The sequence below is a fragment of the Thamnophis sirtalis genome, unplaced genomic scaffold, assembly GCF_051295495.1.
Source record: "Thamnophis sirtalis isolate CommonGarterSnake01/CBP01778 unplaced genomic scaffold, rThaSir2_p1.2 scaffold_6, whole genome shotgun sequence".
NCBI classification, from domain to species: Eukaryota; Metazoa; Chordata; class Lepidosauria; order Squamata; family Natricidae; genus Thamnophis; species Thamnophis sirtalis.
The window spans coordinates 28,898,277-28,922,824 of NW_028261386.1; the positions used below are offsets into that span (position 1 = coordinate 28,898,277).

Genomic DNA, 24,548 nt, shown 5'->3' on the forward strand with positions numbered 1-24,548 from the left:
CTTCTGGCTGCGATGAGTGCTTCCTATTTTATTCAAGTCAAAGAGAAGCGTGAAAAGAAAACCTAGCAGCACTTCCGCAAATATACCTCTATGTCAGAGGTCTTCAAACTTCAAGCTATGATGGCTGGAGAATTCTTGGAGGTGAAGTCCACAAGGCTTAAAATTGCCAAGTTTGGGGCTCTATGTTTTCATTGCCTCGTTGCCTTAAGTTTTCTAATTTATTTGAAAACGACATTAAGGCAACATTTGACAACCAGTGGGACAGCTTGTCTTCAGAAATCGTGAGCGCTTTATCAACTGGAGGTTTTTTTTAAAGAAGAGACTGGACAGCCACTTGTTTGAAATCGTATAGGGTCTCCTGCCAGAGCATGGGGCTGGACTAGTAGACCTCCAAGGTCTCTTCCAGCTCTATTCTATTACGTTGATTCACGCAATTATCTTTAAATTCTGTTGGCCGTCCGATATACGTCTTTCTTAGTGCTAATAAAGCCAGGTTTAATTTTACTTTTTATTTAACCCTCCACTCGGTACCTTTATATAGTTTAGTTCTGAAACAGCATTGGAATTTTTGCAACATTCAAATAAAGCGGTTAGCATTTGCTATTCCATTTTATGTTGTAATATAGGTATACAGTTTGGGTTGCTTTGTTTACCATCCCTTCCTCCTGTTGTAACGCCCTTATTTTCCCTTTCTTTTCTCCCACCCTCCCTTCTCTACTTTCCTCCTTCCTCCTCTCCTTTCCCTTCCTTCTATAAGAATGATAAATGGAAAGAAGAAAAATAATTATGTGAATGTATACTTAAAATGGTATGTAAGAGAATAAAAAATAAATAAAAATGTTCTGAAAAAATAATAAATAATAATAATAATAAATAAAGCGGTTAGCATTAACACTTGCTTCTCCGTTTGGACTATTTTCTTCCTACACCATTAAAAAAAAGCTCAATTAACCACATCTTCCTTTGCTTGAAAAAGTTTTTTTACATCGTGCACAATTACTTTGATCATTAAGTTTTTAATTAAAAAAAGACATAGCTGTATTCCAGAGGAAAAAATAAAGTTCTCTTTCAGCAATTTAAGAAATATTCTTCCTTCCTTTCGTTCTTTTTCTTTCTTTCCTTCTTTTTTTCTTTCTTTTGTTCGTTCTTCTTTCCTCTAAGACATCTTTTTTCTTTAATCTCGGTGTCCTATTACCGTCCTTCATCAAACCGTTGGACATTAAAAAAAAAAAAAAACACGGTAAAGATCTGCCATCCTTGCACAGTTCTGCTCCGGAACAATTATTATCGAGAAAGCGTTTCCTTCCCATCCGGAAGCGAGGAGCAGCCATTGATAGGAACGTGGGGCGGGGCAGCTAAATAGTTCCCCGTATTCCTCCTATTGACATAGGCGAAAAGGTAGGCGATCGTTGGCCGTTATGTTCATAATTTTAGCACCGTAGAAAGATTAGGTAGCCTACTCTGATTCTTCGATTTCTTGTAGCAAGATAAAGGGATAGAGCCAACAATGTTTTGCCAATGCTTATTCGGAAGGAATTCACAGTTTCTGTGCGATTTGCGTGCTCGCTAATACATGCTAGCAGCGGTGACTATGCAGTATATATTCCAGGATCCCGGTTGAATTGCCATTAATAAACATTGCCCGATGTAGGGATTTTCGAGCTTATGCGATCACTATCCCGATCGTTCTAGGGGAGGATGCGAGTTAGACCGATTTCTTTTTCTGTATGCCAACATCAGAGATCCTGAAAACTTTAATCTAGCCACATTATAAACATAATTACTCTTCCAAAACACCCTCAGCTCTTTCTCAGTAGCATGTTGAAATCCATCCAGCCTGACGGACTTATTATCTGGCACCATATTGTCAGTCACTTTATATTGTCTACTTGCATGATTTTCTTGGAAAAATAGAGGCATGTTTTATGATTACCAGTAGAAGAAAATATATTACTCAGAATTGAACTATGTGGTCTCTGCGTCTGGTTACAGACATTTCATTACCCTCCTAGGTAATATCAGTGCTAGATCTACATGGTTTACCATTGCATTCCTCCACACACTATGAAATGAAACCTCTGCTGTTGTCATTACAGTGATCTTTCAGTTCCAACACCTTCCTACATCATTGCTGCCTGATATAGGCGCCTGCTTGTTTTTTTTCTCGGGAGCTAGAAAGAACTTCTTTCTTAGATGACCCTGCTAAGATTAGGTACTCTTGGCATTCACTCCTAGCATTATTTGCTCATTCTTTCCAGGAACACCATCACCATGATGAGGTAGCAAGCAGGACACAGGCTGGGAAGTAACTAAGAAACATTCTTGCAAAACAGTTGTAAGTCAAACATTGAGCAACACTCAAGAGGGAAGAGTAAAATATATTTTTCATTTCAATCCTGCTTTTATAATCTGATATATAGACTGAGATTTGGAATCTATGTGAGTATATGCTATATACACTACTCTAAATCCATTTACAGTATTTTAAGTTTCATTGTTAATTATTAGAGATTCAATAGATTAGATTACAAAGTCTCAAAAGTAGAAAGGTATGATCATACGTTCATGTTTTTTTTTAAAATCTCCAAATATCAAAACATGGAATGAAATGTTTTTCCAAGGATAATTGTATGAAAATAGGACTGAGATAAATGCATTTGTCTTTTAACTTTTCTCTTAAGATAAAGCATAGCATAATTTTTAAGCTAAAGTCCTTATCACCCTTAAATTAATTTAATAAAGTTTTTCTCTTGAGAGAAAAAAGGTTTAGGATTGCACTGATATCCAAAAACGAGAATTTTGCTTCTAGCACAAAACTGATGGCTTCTTTAAAAATAATTGTTGAATGGATAAGAGCTGGAGCTGCACATGTATAATTGGAAGATGCAACTATGCATCTTCCAATTATAACTCACATTACCCTCTAAAACTGTATGAAATATAAACAGCATGAACATGGAAAAACTAAACAAAGTGAAAGATGAAATGAATTGACTACGCTATCTTAGACATCAGCAAATTGAAATGAGAGAAGAGAAACCAAAACCAACATACACATTTTCACTTGTGGCACAAATGACTGAGCTCAAATTACCTCTGGTTGGCGTACAAATCAGCAGACTAAGTTGTAGACTTCCCTTAGGCATGAAAGCTTGCTGGGTGACTTTGGTTAGTGACTCTCATCCCAATCCATTTCACAGAGTTTGTTGTGGAGAAAATAGGAATATTCAATTTAGATTAATTAGCTCCCTTGAATTATATATAAAAAGGTGGGATAAAATCTAATAATAGTAATATTATAAACATTCTGATATTTTGTGCAAAAGATGTCTCTCTAGAAATATATATGGTTGGGAAAGATGGGAGGATATAGAACAAGACAATCGGCAGCAGGGCGGTTGGGTTGGATTAGATTACAGTTTTGATGAGTACACTATTAGAAGACATAAAGGGCAACCTTGAGGATAGATCATCCTGGAAAAGGTCTTTTTAATGGTTGTTATACGTAACTAATATAATTGTTAGTTCCATATCGTCTCTGTCAATTTGTCCTTTCTAAATGTTTGTTATCATGAATTTTTCTTAGGAACAAAGGAATCTTCCATTTATTGTCAGACATTTAGTCAATTGAGCTTAATATAGTCTGTATTGACAGTGGGGGTAAGAAGGAACTGCATGTAGCACATGTACACTGTTAGTGAACTATGGCCCTTCCTTGTTCTTTCCATTGTGATTATTGTAGTGATTCTGTTAATAACTTTTCCTCCCATATATAGGCTTTATCAACATGGTTGTACTGACAGAAAAAGACAGACCTGTTGCTCAGATGTTATGGAATTCTGGAACATGTCCCCGCTGTATTTTCAGATTCTGTGGTGTGGGATTACAGACTTCCTACAGGCAACCTCATAAGGTTTGATTAAATTAGAATATATAATGTTGATGAGCATTATTTTCATGAAGTGTTCAGTCTTAGTCACACCTCTTTTCATAGCATCTTTCCTGAGGGTTGAAAGGAGATTTGGAGTGAACAGGTCCAAAACGTTTTCACGATGAAGGAACACATGCAAGCAGTACTATTTATTACGTTGTGCTAGGGATCCTGAATGGGGGAAGGAGATGACAATTAATGCTAAAAATATCTATCTCAGAGGCCAGCCAAAGGAAATAACCAAGCAAAACATCATGAAGCCAATAGGTTAATAAACTGAAAGTGATTAAAAGTTAGTAGTCCCATTTATGACTGATCCTTAGAGTCCAGATCTGTGTAGGAATTTGGCTATTTAATCTCCTCTGACGGTTCCATTTGTTAATTTGTTTTTCTCTTCTAAATATCAGTGGTCTTTTCTATCATCTGCAGGCCTCAGACTTGTTTTTCAATCCTCTGCCCTTGATAACTTTTTTTTTTGTGGTTGTATCAGGCACTGATTAAAAATGATGCCATTGTTAGCTGGTTCTTTTGGTTCCACCACAAATGCGCACACAACAAAAGCGCGCCTGACTAAACCGCGGTGTCTAAAGCGCAGTGACAAAACCGTGTGACGAATTAGTGACTAATTAGCCCTAAAGCGCACCGACAAAAGCGCGCCGACAGAAGCGTGCTGTAACGTAACCCTCAACCTAACCCTAAACCTAACCCTAACCCTAAACCTAACCCTAAACCTAACTGTAAATCTTACCTTAAATGAAATCGCGCTTCGGTCGGCGCGCTGTTGTCGGCGCGCTTTTGAAATCGCGGTTTTAGCGCTGCGGTGTTGTCGGCGCGCTTATGACGTTCGCGCTTTTGACGGGTCACGGTTCTTTTAACAGTTTCAGTCTTATTCTGTTTAGCATTTCAGGCATTTCATCCAGCAAATATGAAGGGATTGCTGGAATACGTATCTGCTTTATGATGATTTAGATCATTGATCTATCAAGCATGGTACCATTTTCTTTGACTGTCAATATTTTATCTCAGACCTAGTTTTTTTCTCAAAATACTTTTGGAGGATTTCCTAACAATAGATAAATCTTACTGAAGATACTGTAAGAATCTGCACTGTCGGACTGAGCTATGGCTTACTTGAGTTCTTTCAGCCTATTTTCTTCTCGCCTCTCTTTTATTGTCACCTGCCCAAGAGTCTACGCCCAAAATTGTCATATTCTTTAATGGAGAACATTCATTCTCTCTAGTGTTGGTGTTATGATCCCCAGCCTAGTCCTATGCAGGTTTACTCAAAACTAAAACTCACTGGCTTTAAATTTACTTTACAAGATCACTGATTATCTGATATAAGTTTTGTTAAAAACTCTTGTGCAGATAAACAGAACCTGTAGCTTTCAGTCTGAGGCATCCCTTTAATGATAACTTGGTGCTGTTTTCCCATGTTGAACGCGAAACCATATTGACAGATTTCTATGTTTGTTTGTTTTTTTATACATCAGGATTTATTTCATGAACTATGCAAGTTTCTGGAGAGCAAAGAAGATGAAAATATATTATCTTGTGAAATGGCTAATTCCCCTTGTAAAAAGATCAAACTGGAAAATGCTAATGGGATTAAAGATCAAAACCCAAATGGAAGCCATGAGCTAAACTACATGTACAGTGATGGAAATGATGCTCCAGCAATTGAAAACTTAAATCCAGTTGTGTGCAATATATGTTTGGGGATTCTACAGGATCTTTGTGAAATAGACTTTGTCAAAGCTGTAAGTGTCAGCCTTGTGGAGCTTTATTTTCAGCTTTTCAAAGGATAAAACCAAATGTAAAATACAATATTGATGTAAGCATAGCTGGCATTCATATAGGATTTCACTGAACATTTTGTTGCTCATATCTATCTGAGAGTAAATATCATTGCCCCCAGACAAGTGCACAAATTCCAGGTACTTCCTCCTTCCTGACTTAGGACCTACTGGTATTTTCTAAGATGGAAGCGCAGGGTTTGCTGAGTAAACTATTCTTCCAGAATGGCAATTTTGAAGATTCTGATTGATGTGTCTCCTGGCTTACAGGCTCAGATTCAGTGTCTGAGTCATCATTTAATAGCTCCTACACGATCAGTATTACTCAACCAGCTGGTTTTTCTCACTCTTTTTGGTTGCTCAAGCATCTTTTGGGATAGAGAGAAATGCCAAAAGAATACAACATCAATTGTTGTAGAAATGAAATGTTTTGAATTGGCAAAGATCAGTATAATTAAATATGTTCCTTTTCTTTGTAATGAAAGCAATGCTTTCTGCTGCACCTCCAGCTTCAGAACTGCTAAACAAACATGCATTCTCTAAGGCAACTGTGCATCTAAGCTGATGATTTTTCCCCATTGTTTCTTGTCTTGCACTAAACAATATTTTGCAAGAACAATATTTGTAGTTCTCTTGCCAGGTTTGGTTAATCTGTTCAATCTCTGAATTGGTTGTGTTGAGACATGTTTGGAGTGATGTAAGTTTTTGCCCTAATACTAAAGCCAAACTGGTGAGAATCAACACATTTATTCTAAGGTAAAAATGCTATCTCTACAAACAGAATTATTTTGTAAATAATATTACTCAAACAGTTTTCTAGATTGCCCTGTGTAAGTAATTTGTTCTGGGGATATGGGTTGAAATATGATAAGTAAATATTTTAAATAAATCTATATTTTTCAGGTATGCCATAAGATTAATTCTTCTGAATATCAGTTTTCCAGTTTTGTGTTTTCAGTGTCGTTCCCACCACAACTTTCAGTCAGAGAGGTAGGTGTTTTGCTGATACTTTTATTTATGCTTCAAACTGGCCTTCAATGAGAAAGAAAGGATGTTCTTACACGTTACCTTGCTTTGCATGCTGGGAAATTCACTTTGTTAGGCAGATATTGAACAATATGGATTGGCACTAGTTAGCCAAGATGGTGGATCGATAGTGGAGCAAAGTGGAAAATCACTGCTGGCAGTTTGGGTTAGGTTGATTTGAAGTTTAGTATTTCACTTGGGGATGGTAGAAATACTTTGGCCAAAGATCACCCTATGTATCAGACAGACCTTGATTTTTATGAAAAGTAGAGAAAACCTGGTCAGGGTATTTTCAGCCAGTTATTGAGAAAAATATCAATCCTCTTCCTTTCTCATGCTCCATCTCTTTTGTTTCCCTACTTTTTCCTATGTACATATCTAAAGCATGCAGCATGGCTACTGGTGAAAGAAGAAATGGGGTGAGTATATTCTCCACACAATTTAAGTATCGAAATAGCAATAGCATTTACACTTATATACCGCTTTACAGTGCTTTGCAGCCTTCTCTCAGTGGTTTACAGAGTCAGCATATTGCCCCCCAACAATTTGGGTCCTCATTTTACCCACCTCAGAAGGATGGAAGGATGAGTCAACCTTGAGCCTGGTGAGATTTGAATGCCAAATTGCAGGAAGCCGGCAGGCAGCAGAAGTAGCTTGCAGTACTGCATTCTAACCTCTGTGCCACTGTGACTCATATGATTTAAATGATTTAATTATGATTGAAACAGCAGTGATCTTGGATAAGTCATGTATGAGCTGATTGCTGGGCACATGATTATAGTATACTTAAGTGGTCAAAGCTATGACTGATACTGGATATTCCATCATGGATCAATGTGTTTCTACTACCACTCTGGCAATTGTGAAGGATGTTGCCAGTCCTGTACAGTATTCTACTTATTTTTAGATCTTTGGATTATAATAGATTGTTAATAGTCACTTTAGTCTAGTGGATAAGGCACCAGGCTATATAGCAGGATGCTGTGAGTTTTAGTCCTCCTGCAGCCATGAAAGCTAGTTGACCAATCTTGGGCAGTCAGTCTCTCTCAGCCCAACTCATCTTCCAGGGTTGTTTGGGGAATATAGGAGGAAGGTGTGTTGAATATATTCACCTCCTTATGTTATTTGTAAAAATAATAAAGATAGGATATAAACAAACAAATGGATTACAGAAGAACTTGTTAAGATGGTAAAAATATGGGTCAGTTTATGTTTTATCCCAATTGCACGTACTTCAGAAAACACTTGTCTTTTTTGCAATTTAGAAAACAGGGCTTGTCAATTGGAAAAGACGACTTTGTTCAGCTGAAAGAAGCTTACAAATGGCTTATCCATCCCCTGTTCTTGGAGGAGTTGGGAGTCCCTGCTGATGGAAAGGTAGCATATATATAAACCACTTACTCTGCTTTTGCAACACTACTTCACCATTAGCCGATGCAACCTGTATTTTGGCTGTGCGGGTTTCAGATTGCAAATGGGCCCTTAGGTAGTTAAACGTCTTCTCGAAATATAAATAGTATGTTAAGGACAGAATCCTTTCTCCTGAGACAGTATTCCTGGTGCAGAGTAAATTTGGGTCATTGATATTTTTAATTTTATTAGCCTTTGCCTGCCTTTAAAAAAAATCATTGTTTTAACTTACCGAAGAAAGTTGTATAGACAAAAATAAATAATTAAGTAAATAAATAAATAAATACATAATTGAAAAAATCAACCATGAGGAAAACATGAAAATATTTTTTTTATATTATACATAAGAAATGTCAATTTGGTTTTCAAATACAGTATTATGCCACCATCACAGAGAACAATTTTGGTCAGTGCAGTTCTAATTTATAAGCAAAGAGCAAAGGCATACGGTTATTTCAAGACTTTAAAGCCAGACTGGCATTAAAAAAATAATAATTTTCTCTGTATGCTCTACTAAATAAGCCTTTGTATGTTAATAAATTTCTGATCTGAGAATGTAATTCAAAGCTGCAATCACATCTTTAAACAATGCTACCCTTCCTTAACAAATATACAGATGTAAAACTAAAGTGGAACAATAGTGGGATAAGCCCATATTATGTATACATTGCCTCCATAATTTTGCACTTCTAAGATTATGAAGCTGAAAACCTCCACTTTGTGTTGACTGAATTTTATTCTTTCATTAATATATTGAATATTTTTACTATCCTTAACCATTGACTTGTTTAGAATATTTCACGCCTTGGTTCCAAAGTTCAGGCAAATAATTAATTTTCATTTCAGCAATATTTAGGTGTTTGTAAAAGAAATTTGTTTTAAAGTGTTACAATTTAATGTAACTACATGACCTCATTAAGGATAACTCTTTTCAAAGTATCTTTTGTCCCATTATGTAACAAACAGGAAAAGAACCTTTGATATTATATTGTGGAATTCTCAGTCATGAAATTTGTGCGAATGTTATATTTATTTTGGTACCAAGTCAAAATTTCATTTCTCTCTGCATTTTAAATTGTTCAGGCTGACCTACCATGTTTGCATTGCCTTTTCATATTGTTTTGTTGCATTTTCTGGTTGTAAAACCTTTTAATAAAGAACAGTTGATAAATAACGCAAATAAAGAATAAATTTAGTATTAACCCACAATATAGTTGCTTCTCTTTTTATAATGGTAGAGGGAACTGTGGAGATGAAAATTAAAGAACTGAAAGACTTAAAGAGGCAGTTAAACCCAAACTTCTTTCATAGAGAGTAAGATAATTTGGGTTTGTCAGAATCAGGAACTATGATTAAAACTTTGAACCAATTCAAATTATTAAGCCAACTATAGACCATGGTTTCATATTCTGGCTGGTATTTCATGATTTATTAGTACTGTATTTTTCAGAGTATGTTGCACCCTTTTCCCTCAAAAAAGAGACTAAAAATCTGGGTGCGTCTTATACACTGAATACAGCATTTTTTGCCTCCCGAAGCCCCATCCCTTCACCAAAATGGCAGAGCCTGTAGAAGGCTTTCAGAGAGCTTCTGGGGGCTGGGGATGGCAGAAATGAGTGAAAAACAGGCAGGTTTTTTTGCTCAATTTTGCCCCCAGCCCCCAGGAGTACTCTATAAGCCTCCTAAAGGCTATGCATGCAAAAAATTTTTTTACAAAGAACGGGCCTGTTTTTGCAAAAAAAGGGCAGTTTGCTCGTTATGGGGGGGGCAACCTCCAGGAGCACTCTGCAAGCCCCCTAAAGGCTATTCATGCCTTTTATTGGAAAAAAACCAGGCCCATTTTTAGAAGGTTTGCAGAGTGCAAAAACCTTTTTTTTAAAAACTCACCTCTTCAAAATCTTGGTGCGTCTTATACTCTGGTGCGTTTTATATTCCAAAAAATACGGTATATGTAAAAATCATTCTGATTTTCTTTGGTAAAAGGGAATGAAATGGAAGCATCCATAAGCACTGAAGATATCCAGTGATTATTGCAGGAAATTCTCAGAAATGCATCCAAGAAACATGCCTATTTCTTAATGCCAATATGAATAATACAGCTGATCTGCTGTTTAACATGTGCAGTTGTAGACATGTCTTTAACATGTGCAGTTGTATGTCTGATGACCTGCGTGGATCACTGCCTCCTGCATATGCTTTAAGGACTTGAATCTGTTACTCAGGTTTTGTATTTGCTGAGCAGCAAATACAATTCCTGTTTAAGACTAGTCACAGCAAATCTATTCCTGATGATAGGGTTCAGGTGATTGGACAGACTGAATTCAATCCATTGAAGAAAAAAGTGATGTGGAGGAAATCAGTAGCAATTGAAAACTAACTTCTATCTTTGTGATTCAGAGCCTGTTTGAAGTGAGTGTTGTATTTGCTCATCCGGAGACAGATGAAGATTGCTGTTTCCTGTAAGTATAATGTAACAAACAATATTTTATGAGAGCAGAGACAGATGGTATTGGCTGAACATTCTAGATCTCCCTCCAATATTTTGAGATATCTTGAGCAAGCTACTCTTTGAAATAGCTAATAGACAAGCTATGTTGCCTGATAGTGCGGCTGCTAAGGGCTAGGTGCCCTGTATAATGTCACCATGCTTGGGTTGCATTCCTTAGGACAGCGATGGCAAACCTTTTTTGCCTCACGAGCCATAAGGGGGGAAGTGCAGGGGGTCGTGCGCGGGTGTGCCACACCCATAATGCAATGCACAACTTCCCCAGTGTGCATGCGCTCATGAGAGGTGTTTCCCCTTCCCCATTTTTTGCATGCTTTTTTTGCCCTTCCCAGGCTCCATAGGCTTCATAGAAGCTGGGGGGGGGGGGCAAAAAAAGCCTCCTCCTTGCCGCCCCCGGAGGCCCTCCGGAGGCTTCAGGGACCTTCAGGAGGCTTCCCTGGAGCATCCGAAGGGCAAAAAACGACCCTACGAGCAAACCAGAAGTCACTTCCGGTTTGCTCATAGGATCCTTTTTTAGTCCTCCAGAAGCTTCAGGGAAGCCTCCTGAAGATCCCTGAAGCCTCCAGAGGACTTAAACCGACCCTATGAGCAAACCGGAAGTCCGTTCCCAAACTTCTGATTTGCCCATGGGGCTGTGCTCCAGAGGCTCAGGAAAGCTCCTGAAGCTTCTGGAGGGCCTCTGTGGGGGGGGGGGGAGGCTCTTTTCACCCTCCCCAGACTCCTATAAAGCCTCTGGAGCCTCGGGAGAGTGAAAAATGCCTTTAAAAAAGGCTGGTCAGCTGGCCAGCGTGCACATGCGTGCTGGCCTGCTGACAGGGCAACACCTCGCGTGCCCTGACAAATGGCTCCGCATGCCACCTGTGGCACGTGTGCCATAGGTTCGCCATCCCGGCCTTAGGATAACAACAAAGTAAATGGCACTCATTGTCACTTACTCTGTTTCCAATAACATACTTCTAGCCCATGATTCTGGTACCAGGAGAATTGTTAAAGTGGAGTAGACAAGATAAGAATGTAACTCTACTCATCATGCTTCTACCCTTCATCTTCTAAATGTCTTCCACTTAAAAAAGAGAAAGCCCACAAGATCTGGGGAGTGAAGTGGGAAGATCAGTTTTTATAAACAAGAATGAAATGCAAGGGCCTGAACTGGGATTTAATTAGTTCCAATTGAATTATTGTCTCATGCTTGTATTTTGTTTGAATGTTGCCCTTTGATCTTTCAGTCAATAGAAGATAACAATAACAATAACACTTAGATTTATATACTGCTTCATAGTGCTTTACAGCCCTCTCTAAGCAGTTTACAGAGTCAGCATATTGCCCTCAACAAGCTGGGTCCTGGTTTTACCCACATTGGAAGGATGGAAGGCTGAATCAACTTTGAGCCTGGTGAGATTCGATCTGCCAAACTGCTGGCAGCTGGTGATCAGCAGAAGTACCCTGCAGTACTGCCCTCTAACCACTGCACCACCTCAGCTCAGATACTATAATATTCTGTTCTTTAGCTTTTTAATCCCTGGGCAAGTGTTAGCAGCAGCGCAATAATACAAAGCTCCTCAGATCGGCCTTAACTTTGCTGTGATATTCTGCCAGAGAAGCAGAGCCTTCCAGTTCCATGGCCAAAGGAAGACAGTCTAAGGCAGGGGTGTTAAATCCGCAGCCGCAGGCCAGATTTGCCACATGTTGGTCATGCCCACCCCCATTTTAACAAAGAGGAAAAAAGTTGCAATGCATCCTTTGTTGACAACATGACAATGTGAGTTTGATACCCCTGGTCTAAGGAGCAAGAGTTGTCTGACTAGGTAGAGATGGGAAAGGTGTTTTCAAAGGTATCTTTTTGGCGATTGTTCTTAATAAAATGTTTTGACACTGGCAAATATAAAACCTTATACTATTGTATTCATTATCTATTTGGTAGAAAAAGATATTTTTAAAGATATTTGACTGATTTTTGTTGTTTTCATTCAGAGCTTCAGTGTGTCCAAGCTGCTTCAAACCAGCAAAAAATAAACAGGTAATTAACTTTAATTTTATACAGTTCCCTGTACTCCAAAATCCACATCTCACGATAGACACTCTGATGCTTTCTAAATATTTTGACTTTGCTGGCTGAAGTTACATGAGTTCTCATTCAAGAACATCTGGAGAATAGCGGAGTATGGCTTCAAGTTTTTAAATATATGTATCTTTAAAAACAGGCAATTGCTAGTTGCAGGTTCCTTAATTGCCACAGTATGCTTGTTCTTGTCTTTTATCATTATTTGATGTATATAGTTTTTAACTTTTTTAGCTGCTCAGAATTTGAAAGATGGCCATCCATATGAAATAAATAAAGAAGAATATGTATGAATCATGTTAACACTAATATAAAATATGAGAGCCAGTTTGGTGTAGTGGTAAAGACATCAGGCTGGAAACTGGGCAAGCGTGAGTTCTAGTCCCACCTTGGGCATGAAGCCAGCTGGTGATCTTGGGCCAGTCACTTTCTCTTAATCCTAGGCAGGAGGCAATGGCAAAACATTTCTAGAAAACCTTGCCAAAAAAAACGGCAGGGACTTATTTTGGCAGTGTCTGAAAATCAGACACAATTGAATAGAAGGAAATAAAAATAAAAATGAAGTACAGGGAGGCACTTACTTCCCAGGTAAGGTTGTCACCCAAAGCAGTCTGAAGTTAGAATTTGTAAAACCTAAGTCTCTACTCAAATGTAAAACTTTTCTTCTATAATAAAGCACCAAGCTTAGAGCAAAACAAGAAAACAATAAACAAAAGGCATACTACTAGATATGCCATTAAAATGGCTTCCTTCTTGGCTAAAATAAATCTGATAGAAAGAATAAGGTTTGCAGTGTCTGATAACACAGATATCATTTTATTTTTCTCTCTAGTCAGTCTTCACCAGAATGGCTGTGGTAAAAGCTTTGGATATGATTGATGAAGAAGAGTTTCACAAGTAAGTAACTGAATTTATGTTACACACACAGAGGGAGGGAGAGAGAGGGAGGGGGGAGGGAGGGAGGATGAGAGAATTTCACAACACAAAGATAGTCAAGCGGCACATTGGCAGACACAGAAAATAGTGCTTTTACCAGCAGTCAGCTTAAGTTTTTTAATGACAGGAAAAAAGGCTAACCTTATATTTTTTATGATAGTGATTTGTATGTTGCAGCAGTAGAAAATTATTGATGTAGTGTGTCTGAAGTGAAGTGTTTGGGAAGGTCTCTCATGTTTGTTTTGCAAACAGAATAAACAATTATGTGCTAATTAATATTTCAGATTGGTAGATTTGGAACTAGTTCGATAGCTGCATCCAAAGGGTATTCATATGTGGTTCTTCATCAACCTAAAAAAACCAATCAAGTAGGCTTCCCAGAGCTCTTTCCTTGGCCCAGCACTATTTAATAACTTTATAAAAATATAAAAGATGAAATTGAAGGAATTATTATTAGATTTGTAGATGATCCCTAGTTGTAAAATTGTAAATATGAAATGATCAGAGGGTCATGAACAACTAGAAAGATTTGGCAGCAGTGTTGCAAACTTTTTAAATAGTATCTTTATTTCAATATTTTTTTAAAGTTTTAAAAAAACAGGGATGCTGTGAGATTAACAGCTCTAACATAAAAAGAGTAGGACTAAAAATATTGAAAACCATGATGATGTGGAGTATGAGGATAAAAAATGGTAAATAAAACCAGAATCTGTGCTGTGCTAATAAAGAAAAAGAATAAATCATGGCTACGAAACAGTGGTGGGTTCCGGATCCCGTTGCAACATGGTCTGGCATCCACTATATGAATGCGTGCAGCGTGTGCACACATGCACGCACATGCGTCCTTACCTCTTCCAACGCCTCCGCGATGCTCCTGCTGCTCATCGGAGCGTCGCAAAGGCGCTGTGCACTCCTTGCGTGGAAGCACCAAAGAGCTCAGGCAGGCGGGTGGGCCCTCTGGAGCACCATACCAGAACGGAACCTGGTGCTCCAGGCAGGCACCAGTACGCCCATACTGGGGTGTACTGCCTGCAACCCACCACTAAATTTGGTCAACAGGAGTCATAATACCAGTTCAAGCATGTTTCAAGCATGAATTGTTCAAGCTAACATTTAATATCCAGTGGATTTTGCATGCTCTATGTCCGTGAAGGCAAGCCTATGCCACACATACCCGAAGTAGCATGTAGAGCCATGTTGCCTGGCATGCGCAGTGTCGCCCATTCCTCTTCCGGGTTTCTTGCGTGCATGCATATGCGACGATCAGCTGGCCTTCGTGTGTGCGGCAGTGCTGGAAACTGGAAGAGCTGGTCTTCTGTCTTCTGGTGTGAGCATGGGTTCCGGTCAGCTGATCTCCGCGCACATATCCAGTAACTGGAAGTCTAGCTGGTCAGCACACCTGCACTGCCAAAACCCAGAAATGCATTTTCCGGTGCGCACATGTCCCCTGGGCAGCTCCTCTTCCAGGTCTCACTCACTCCAGACAAGTGCCAAAAAGGTTTGCCATCACTGCTCTATGTAGAACTTAGCAATCTCATGCATTTGAGGGAGTTGAATCAATAGGGCATTGTAAAATTGGCCCTTTTGGCTGAATACACTGGTGAGTAATGGGAAAATAAAGGTACTGTAGATATCTTTGTAAAAATGATTAGAAGAGAAGGATGTGCTCAGTGGGGTTGATTTCCTCATCACTGAAAGACTACAGAAATGCCAGGAAGGAGATCTTCCTTCCTTCCTTCCTTCCTTCCTTCCTTCCTTCCTTCCTTCCTTCCTTCCTTCCTTCCTTCCTTCCTTCCTTCCTTCCAAGAAAGATGAAGGAGACATTGTGGTCAGCAATGAAGCATGAAGGACCGGCTGTGTGTAGTGATGTGCATCCATTATATGCAGCTGAAGACGCCTACTGGCCTGCTCATGCTCCTCAGATTATCAAGATTATCAGTTACTGTAATTTTTCTACCTGCTTCTATTTCTCAGATATAATATTGCACTATTTGAAATTATTTGCATTATAAAATGTTTTTGAAATATTTGAAAGAAAGGATTTTTGGGGGATAATCATATCTATTTATTTTGCACAATGTTTAACGTTTCCTTCAACTTTTCTCTAGTGAATTGCCTTTTATATCTCCCCTAATACAGGAACTATCCATCTCCTCCAAGTTCACCTAAAACTCCTTGCACAGCAGTTGAGATTCAATGCAACAATGGTGCCATTTTTGTGGCTGGTGAGAGTAAATGTTTTTCCATTAATAGAGGTTGAAAAGGATCACTCTTTTTTAAGGTTCCTGGGCAAGTGTGCCCTTTGCTTAATAAGAAAAGGCCACTCAGTTGTTATTGGGACAGAAACCCATATGATTATATGAAAAGTTTTGTTCTATGGGGAAGTATGATGGTAGAGCCATTGAGAAATGACTCAGCCATTGAGAAAGTGTTTAAAAAGTGATGCTTTTTTCAGTGACATTCATCCGCATTGAAGGAGATTGATATGCAGAATATATAAATTTGACTTCAAATGAGAATTTGTTTTTCAAATCACACTCTATTTCTGATTAAAATGGGCTGTTAGGAAGTGGAATTTATATTTGGCAGTTTTTCTTAGGCCAGGATTGTACTCACTTGATAGCTAATGTCATTGGAAAAGCATCTTGGAAAATAATTGGATCAGAATAATTAGATGAAATACAAATATTTATCCAGTTGTTTTTCATCAAAATAGGCAGAAACAACCTTAACATGTGATGTCTGTATATCACAATAGATCAACTAGCTGATAGATATGTTTTCAAAGCAAACTTATGTTTTAGCCTTCGCTGCTCAAAGCATGAGGAAGAAGTAGCTTAAGGAGCAATTCTTGAGGGAACTTCTAATACATGCTTTATGATAGTGACTTCTTTTTCTGTGCACTTGGCTTCTAGTAAAATGCTTTTATTTGTAATACTTTTGCTAAACTAAGAGTTAATAAATATCATAGCACATTTTTCTGTTGTCTGTTTTTTTTAAACAGGAAGATATAATAAATATTCAAGAACTCTACCTCAGACTCCCTGGATTATAGATGGAGAGAGGAAGATGGAATCATCTGTAGAAGAATTGATCTTGGAGCATCTCATGGTTGCCTTCAAAGCAGATAGTGAGTGTGTGCATGCATATGTTTACATTACTTTAAATAAGTTATGCAATATGTATGCACTGATGAAAAAATGCAGGAAAATTGTGTAGGCAAGTAACCCAGCATCTGTTTAATGCACAGCAATGTTGTCAAACCCGATTTCATTGAGGGCTGTATCAGGGTTGTGTTTCACCTCAGGGGGCCAGGGTGGGCGTGGCTGGGATGGGCATGACCAGCTCCATGTCACTCATGTTGGGGGCAGCTATCTTGGCCCGAGCACTCTGCCAACAAAAACAGGCTCCCAAGCTCTGTTTTCAACTACGATGGCCTCCTGCAACTCTCTGCCAGTGAAAACAGAGCTCAGAAGGGTTGCCCGTGGCCCTCCTGAACTCAGTTTTTGCTGGCTGAGGCAGCGTGAGCCTTTGCTGTTTCCAGGGCAGTCCGCAGCCCAGGTCTAAGCACGCTGTGGGCCTGATCCGGCCCCTGGGCCTTGAGTTTGATATCCCTGATGTAGAGCTAAACTATGATTTGCTTTGATCATGCTGAATAGCATGGCTTACATACAGATTTCAAAATTCAGTCAGTGTTTCTTTCTCCTGTTTTTAAGGTTTTAATTTTTCATCCTCTGGAAGGGAAGATGTGGATGTGAGAACATTAGGCAAGGGTAAGTTCAACACTTGAAAATATCCTAGATGGGGAAAAAATCAATTGACAAACCTTTGACAAAAAAAACCCCATTTCTGAGATCATGGGAGTTGGAAGGGGCAACTTAGGCCTGTGATGGTGAACCTATAGCATGTGTGCCAGAGGTGGCATGCAGAGCCCTCTCTGCTGGCACGCGCGCCGTTGTTCCAGGTCAGATCTCCGTAGTGTTTCTTTCGTGAGTTCCTGTTTCCCTGCAAAAAATGAAGCAGAAGCTCACAAAAGAAAACTATCTTACCTCTTGCCATGCTGCCGGTGTTGGGATGCCCGCCTCCCGGCCGCCAGCTGGTCTTCAAGTCTCTGCTGCGCATGCACATATCCAAATTTGCACGTGCATGCACCCCTTTCAGTTTGGGCATGCACGCAGTTTGGGCACTTGGTGCCTAAAAGGCTCTCCATCACTGACAGGCCATGGAGCCCATTCCACTGTTCAGTGTAGAAATCTGGACAGCATATCTAAAGAAATTTCATTAGGAGAAAATTTATGACTTAACTACATTTATGTATAAAAGATCTTCATTCAAACAGTATTTAAAGCTAAAGGTGATGTAATTGAACAACAACAAAAACTGAATGTCTGTGGGGATTCTCAGTTATCCAGGTCATGGTTGTCCCAAAGGTGCTTTTTTAAAGAGGCAACTGGACTTCCTGCTTCTTTATTGAAACAAGAAAGTCCAGTTGCCTCTTTAAAAAAGCACCTTTGGGAGAACAACAAAAGCTATGAAAAATTTACTTTGAAATAATTTACTCAAAGTTAACAAACAAATTAACAAAATGTGCAGACCACAACTTCTGGTCCTGTAGCCACATAATTACCTTTGTCTTGTTTATCCAGAGCACATTGTTCCAGAGCTCCTGATCTTTGCCTAGGTGTTTATAAGCAAACTTTAGTCTTGCTCTATTTTTTCTTCTAGAAAACAAAAGCTTTCTCTTGGCACACCACACCTCCTATGTCGATTTAATTTGTGCAACTTCTTTTAAATGGAAGTCTCATGCACTTTGCCATTGATAGCAGCAAGCAAGGTAGTACCTGAAGCTCCTGTGATGAAATTCTAGGATTCTTAAAAACATCTTGCGTTCTGCTGTAGGGTTGAACTTACTGGGACAGCCTGGCCTGGGCAAATAGGCAGTTGTGTGAAATATTTTCCACTTGTAGTTGATCTTCTGGACAGTGGAATTATTGATGTCCATTTGGTTGGTAATCCTTTGAAATCTCTTGCCAGCCTTTAGGCATCTATAATCTTTTTGAAGGCTTCAAGGTCCTCTTTTGATTTAGACATGGTGGTACCATATATTTCATCAACAAGGAGTAAATTAAACTGAATGTCTGAGGTTTAAGTAAAACCTGTTCCTCCTAGGTTCTCTATACTGATCTAATCATTTGCACTTCATCTAGCACACCTGATTTTAATTTTATGTATTTGAGATATTGATAAACCTAGGCATGTATGAAGTTTTTCCCTTTGAGAACTTACATCTTGATATATTTTTATATAGTTTGCTGAAAATGGATATTTTTAAATTGTCAATTTTCTTTTTTTCCCCCATGTCTAAAGCTGAAAACTAGTTTATAATCTTATTTTGTTTTCTTCCCATCCTTCTTTCTTGATTGCCACCATCATGATTACACCCTTGTTCATAGGAAGGCCCTTTGCAGTTGAGCTGGTTAACCCTCGGAAAGTCCAGTTGGCTGCAGTAGAAATGAAGGAGCTTCAAAAGGTATAATGTTTGAAGGTTGACCTATAACCATCGTTGTGTAGATTGAAAGGAGTCAGAGATTTTCTTGCAAAATTATCTTTAAAGCTAAATTATATGGGGACTAATATGATGTCCTCCTCCTGGAGGGTATTAAACAGTGGCCAGATGAAAACTTGGCCCTAAATTCCATGGAGAAGAGAAGGCTATCATAGTAATTTATACATTATCATCTTAATGATGTATATATCCTACCCTAGCATTTGAACTGTATATACACATTGCTGATTTCATAACTCATATGGCAAGAATTATTTAATGATATTCAGGAATATACACAGTACTCCTTGTTCAGCTAATTAAGAGTATAGTGCTCTATCTACATATTTTTTTAAAAAATATGTTTTTAGTATCAGATTTTAATTGCAAAATAATCACATATAATTATTATTTTTTATTTTTATAAAACACTTTTAGAGGATCAACAGTTCTTCAGACAAAGTCCAAGTTCGTGATTTACAACTTGTCAACAGGTTAGTCGAATTTAGATAAAACAGGATTATTATTATTTTTTTAAAAATCTCAATCTGAGTTTTTTTTTAAAGCATATTTCCATGTAAAATGTAAGCATCTCATTTTTCCTGGCACTGGCATAATCTACAACATTTACTGAAATCAGCAGAAGAGAATGATTGATCGGTGAAACGGGAGGGGGGCTATCCCAAGGGGCTTCCTGGCAATGGTATGTGTTCCCTGGGGTAGTACATTTGATACCCACTCCTCGGTAGGGAATAGGTACACAGCTGAAATACATTTTCTCTTTCCAAACTTTTTATGATTAAACTGATTTCAGTTCTCCCGATTTTAGTTTTGATTTTACTATTTTGATTAGTTGAGTTTTGTTTTGTTCTTGTTAACTGCCTTCCGTGCTTATATAAGGATGATTATAAATTTAGTAATAATGGGGAAAAATAATAATACAACCAGTAACACAAGATCATAAAAAGGTCTAATGTATTTAATCACAAGCATGAGTTGGGAGTTCTGCTTCTCTTTTTCAGATGATCGGCATATTTTATTGATTTCCTGATCAAGTAATATATTACAGATTGCAGATTTTTGGGAATCCTCTGCGACGTCAGATTTGCTATTTTTGACATCAGAGATATGCTGCAGGATGGAGGAGGAGATATTTTTCCCATCTAGTATCTGTTGAGACATCTTCTGCCCATCACAACTTGGCTGTTCTCATTTGTTGTTTGTTTTCCTTTCAGAGAGGCCATTGTACATATGAAAGAAGGGGAAGAAGAGAAGACGAAGTCCTACAGTGCCTTAATATGGACAAAGAAAGTGATCCAAAAGGAAGACATTATGTTCCTAGACTCTATGAAGGTTGCATGTCTGGGGTGGTATTTATCATTTGTTTGCTCGTTTTTAAATCCCGTACAAAGATTTTTACAAGCCCCATTTTATTAGCTTTCATCAAATTCAAGACGAAAATTTTTGCATCTTTTTTTAGTGGAAAACCACAGAATTAATGTAATTTGCGTCATACATGCCTGTGCTCCTCCCCCCCTCCCCCCATGCCTGCGCATGCATCTCCCACATTTGCAGCAGACACCCAAAAATTAACTGGGTGGTGGGAGGTGCGCACACATGCGCGGTGAAGCTGAGCTAGGTGACAGCTCGCATGTCCACAGAGAGGGCTCCACATGTCACCTGTGGCATGCGTGCCATAGGTTGGCCATCACGGATCTAGAGTTTTATTTGCTTTTTTTCAGCTAAATCACACAGTCGGCTTGTGTTCAGCTTCTGATTCACCAAGATAATATGCAGAATGTTTTCTCATGCACTGTTTCCTAGTATATTTTCTCCATGGCCTGTACCCATTCATGCCTTTCATTTTTCTCAACCTAATGTGAATTTGTAGAAGTCCCTATTTTCCAGTTTATCAACATTTTCTTGAATCTTCATACTATCCTCCAAAGGATTTGCCATGTTCTCATCCTCATTATTGGTTTGTCAAGGTTACTTTGTTATCACTTTGTGTGGTAACCTGGAGCTGGTTTCCCAGAACAGAACAGAATGGAGTGAAATAATAGAATAGAATAGAATAGAAGGGTTGTTAGAGGTCTTCTAGTTCAGTCCCCTGCTCAAGCAGGAGAACCTATACTATACTGGGGAAGATGTCTGAATGGATATTTGGATTTTCTATCTCATGGATTTGTGATGTATGTAATGTTATTTTTTATCTGAAATTCTTGACCAGGACTTAAAGCTTGATCAAAAAACTCCATTACGTGTACTTCATCGGCGGCCATTAGCTGTCAGGATTCGCGTCATCCACAACATGCAATCAGAGTACATAGACGAGCATCATTTCCGTCTTCACTTAAAGACACAAGCAGGGACGTATCCTTTCTGAACTGAAGCGCCTCAGTGGTCAGGAATTCGGTACTGAGCACTTCAATAAAATGATAGTATTAAATTTGGAAGAATGAACATAAATCTTCAAGTATAGTTTTTCTTGGAGCAGGAAAATGTGTGGAGAGTGAATGACTCATGTTACATTTTATCTTTTTTCTCTATCCCCCCTCCCCCAAAAGGTGGCATGCTCTCTTCTAAACCCAACCCCCCCAATTTTGCTATATCCTGTCATTTACCTCTAGCAGTGTGTTTGAGAAAGAATGAGAAAGAAAGGGAGAAGTACATATTCTGAAGTCTTATTTTAAAATCTAGTCTAACAAGCATATCTTTCTCATTTCCTTATCGGCAATTTGTTAGTTATGTTAAAGAATTTGTACATGGAGATTTTGGAAGAACTAAACCCAATATTGGTTTCCTGTTGAAGACAACTGCAGACATCTTGGAGCTGGATGTACAAGTGAGTACTCTCTTTTGTATGTCTCTGTAGACAGAAGGATGGGACTGCCACCATTGGTCTTTCCAGTAGGAAATTAAGAGACAAATCACAGGGGATTTGTTTCAGATCTGGCAACCTGACTTTAATCTAATCTCTGCAATCTGTGTCCTTTCCTACAGCATCTCATCTCTCTTCAAAACTTTTCCTGTTAGAGTGAGAGAATGCAAATTTAGTTTTGTGTGTGGAGAACTGTAGAAGCTCACTGGAATTTAAATTTTAGTTTAAACTCCAGATTAGAGCATAACAACCAGATCATACCCCAAGTTGGTTTTAAATGGCTTTTCATCCAAATTTTTAAAAGATGTTAACTTAAAGTATATTGTCCCCTCAGCTTTCCCCAGTCTGGGAACATACAGTGTATTAACTACACTTGATGGAGTTCTTGGCACTTTCATGTTGGAAATCACTGTCTCATACTTGGGAAACCAAGTTTCATCATTTGTATTGAAAACATTATCTGAGGTTAAATATTCTGCAAACAAATGTGTTAGCTATGATTCAATTATTTTTCTTTCTTTTTTTCTGCAGTCCGTGGATGTTGACTGGCCACCAGCTCTAGATGATTAAGAAGTAATTTTGATTTTCAAGAGAGGGGAGAGACTTATCCATAGCAGGATTTAGAGCACTGTGGACAATATTTTATAGGCTAGCTGAATTGACTTTCCTAGATTTTTGTAAACCAGTTTAGATCATGTTGATCTGCTCAAGATTGATTTGTTTTTAATTCAGGGGTTCCTAACCGTTGGGCTGGGCCTCACTACCGGGCCATGGTCTATTGGGAATTGGGCCTCCATGAGTGGCTGGCTGGAGTGTATAAATGGCGGGCTGGCGGGCACTTGCATACGTGGATGCTGGCCTGTCGCTCGCACTGGCCCCACTGCTTGTTCAAGGTCCAGTTTCCTTACCCCCATCCTCTAACTGGGCCTCCTAGCCGCAAAGGGAACCACTCTTTTAATTTTTAAAAATGCCTCAAATTGATTTACACATTTTAGAAATAATGCATTTTATTTTGACCTCATTACCAATACAATATAAATTGGTACCTATACAGAATGGATACAGATTCTCAAAGAGAGAATAATTTTGAATTCCTGTGCAAAGGGGAAGAGTAAAAAACCAAAAAGTAATGTTTTTGCATGATAACTCTCAACAAGCACATTTAAAATCTTTTTACCAGAAAAAAAGAAGAAAGCGCATTTTGTCTAGCAGTATTTGTTCAGTTCAGTTCAATTCCGTATTTCCTTGTACTTGCATGTCTTAAAGCAGCCCTCTCTTGCTAAGGGCTTTCCAGATGTGTGGAACAATTTGACTAGAATTTCCAGTCAGCACCATTATTGTTGCTGGAATTTGGAAGGTTTATTCCCACTCATCTAAAGAGAGGCCAGTTGGGCAAGGCTAACATATATAAACCATTGGAATCATTTTGGTAAATTTAGCTATGTCATCTGCTTCTCTTATACTATCAATAGAGCAATACATAGAAGAAAGCAGCTCATTGAATATAGTAAAATTTAGGAATACTATCCTGTTTCCCTGAAAATAAGCCCTCCCTGGGTAATAAGCCCAATTGGGCTTTTGAGTGCATGCGCTAAAATAAACCCTCCCCCCCATGAGGTGACCTGGCTCGCCGCCTGCTGCACCTCAAAAATAATAAGATCTCCCCGAAAATAAGGCCAAACGCTTATTCGGGGGTCAAAAGAAAATAAGACTCTGTCTTATTTTGGGGGAAATACGGTATTTATGCATAATTCTGGATCCAAACCAGAAAAAAAAGCCATAAGATACCTTTTAGAGAATCCTAATAATTCTTGTGGTTGAGCACTGTTGAATACTGAAATGTGCGAAGTTGCCGAGCCATCAGCATATACTCAAGATGTATGGCTGTTGTTCCTGGGAATGTGTCCCTGTGCATCGTTAGAGGAAATAGTAAGCCTGATAGCATTCAGAGCAACTTATCTCTGAGTAAATGGGATTCACTGTTCTTCCAATGATGCATGGGATTGCTCACATGCATGCATTCATATGCCAATATGGACACAGGCTTTTAAAAATATATCCCCTAAAGGAAGATGTATTTACCTGTTTCAGTATTATGCTAAAAGGAGGAGGAACCAGTTCCTCTAAGACTTCTTTGAGGTTTTCAAGGAGCGATGCAAACATTGTTAAGGTTACAGCTCCCCCCGCCCCCCCCCCCCCCCAGCCCCTAGATCATGTCAAGTACAAAGAAAGTTCTGGTATGAAGTCAAGATTTTGAACTAAAAATGTCCAGAACTTTTATAAGAAAATAAATTGTTTTTCTTTCAAAACTTTGTTTGCTCTTGTGTTTTTGAGATGTACGCACATATTCATTAGATGCAAATAAGCAATATAAATCAAGGCTTGAAAATTCACCAAATTAAAAAGAAACTTAAAAATGGCCTGTAAAGCAAAATCTTAGTTCATGGATTTTTATCTG

At 38.6% G+C, this 24,548-nt stretch overlaps 1 protein-coding gene across 4 annotated transcripts; it reads left to right on the top strand.

The window, feature by feature from the left end:
* Nucleotides 1–119: 119 nt before the first annotated feature.
* Nucleotides 120–24,000, top strand: PUS10 (pseudouridine synthase 10). 4 transcript variants are annotated; one of them, XM_087717491.1, is made up of 19 exons: nucleotides 1,130–1,398; nucleotides 2,259–2,439; nucleotides 3,777–3,913; nucleotides 5,425–5,691; nucleotides 6,631–6,717; nucleotides 7,138–7,172; nucleotides 8,019–8,130; nucleotides 10,561–10,622; nucleotides 12,641–12,686; nucleotides 13,561–13,625; nucleotides 15,804–15,889; nucleotides 16,669–16,794; nucleotides 17,381–17,437; nucleotides 19,118–19,194; nucleotides 19,648–19,703; nucleotides 20,445–20,562; nucleotides 21,440–21,582; nucleotides 21,955–22,054; nucleotides 22,622–24,000. In XM_087717491.1, exons 3-19 carry the CDS (start codon nucleotides 3,788–3,790, stop codon nucleotides 22,658–22,660), a joined length of 1,602 nt encoding a protein of 533 aa, XP_087573617.1. In that variant the 5' UTR covers nucleotides 1,130–1,398; nucleotides 2,259–2,439; nucleotides 3,777–3,787; the 3' UTR covers nucleotides 22,661–24,000. The 4 variants fall into 4 exon arrangements, with proteins under 4 accessions (XP_087573619.1, XP_087573620.1, XP_087573617.1 ...); XM_087717493.1 differs by lacking the exons at nucleotides 1,130–1,398; nucleotides 2,259–2,439 and adding an exon at nucleotides 120–141; XM_087717492.1 differs by lacking the exon at nucleotides 2,259–2,439.
* The last annotated feature ends 548 nt before the right edge of the window (nucleotides 24,001–24,548 follow it).

Coding starts and splice junctions, on each gene's coding strand:
- PUS10 (XM_087717493.1), top strand. CDS start 3,788: ATGGTTGTACTGACAGAAAAAGACAGACCTGTTGCTCAGATGTTATGG. Junction 3,914..5,424: donor CCTACAGGCAACCTCATAAG/GTTTGATTAAAT, acceptor TTTATACATCAG/GATTTATTTCATGAACTATG. Junction 21,583..21,954: donor TTAAAGACACAAGCAGGGAC/GTATCCTTTCTG, acceptor GCAATTTGTTAG/TTATGTTAAAGAATTTGTAC.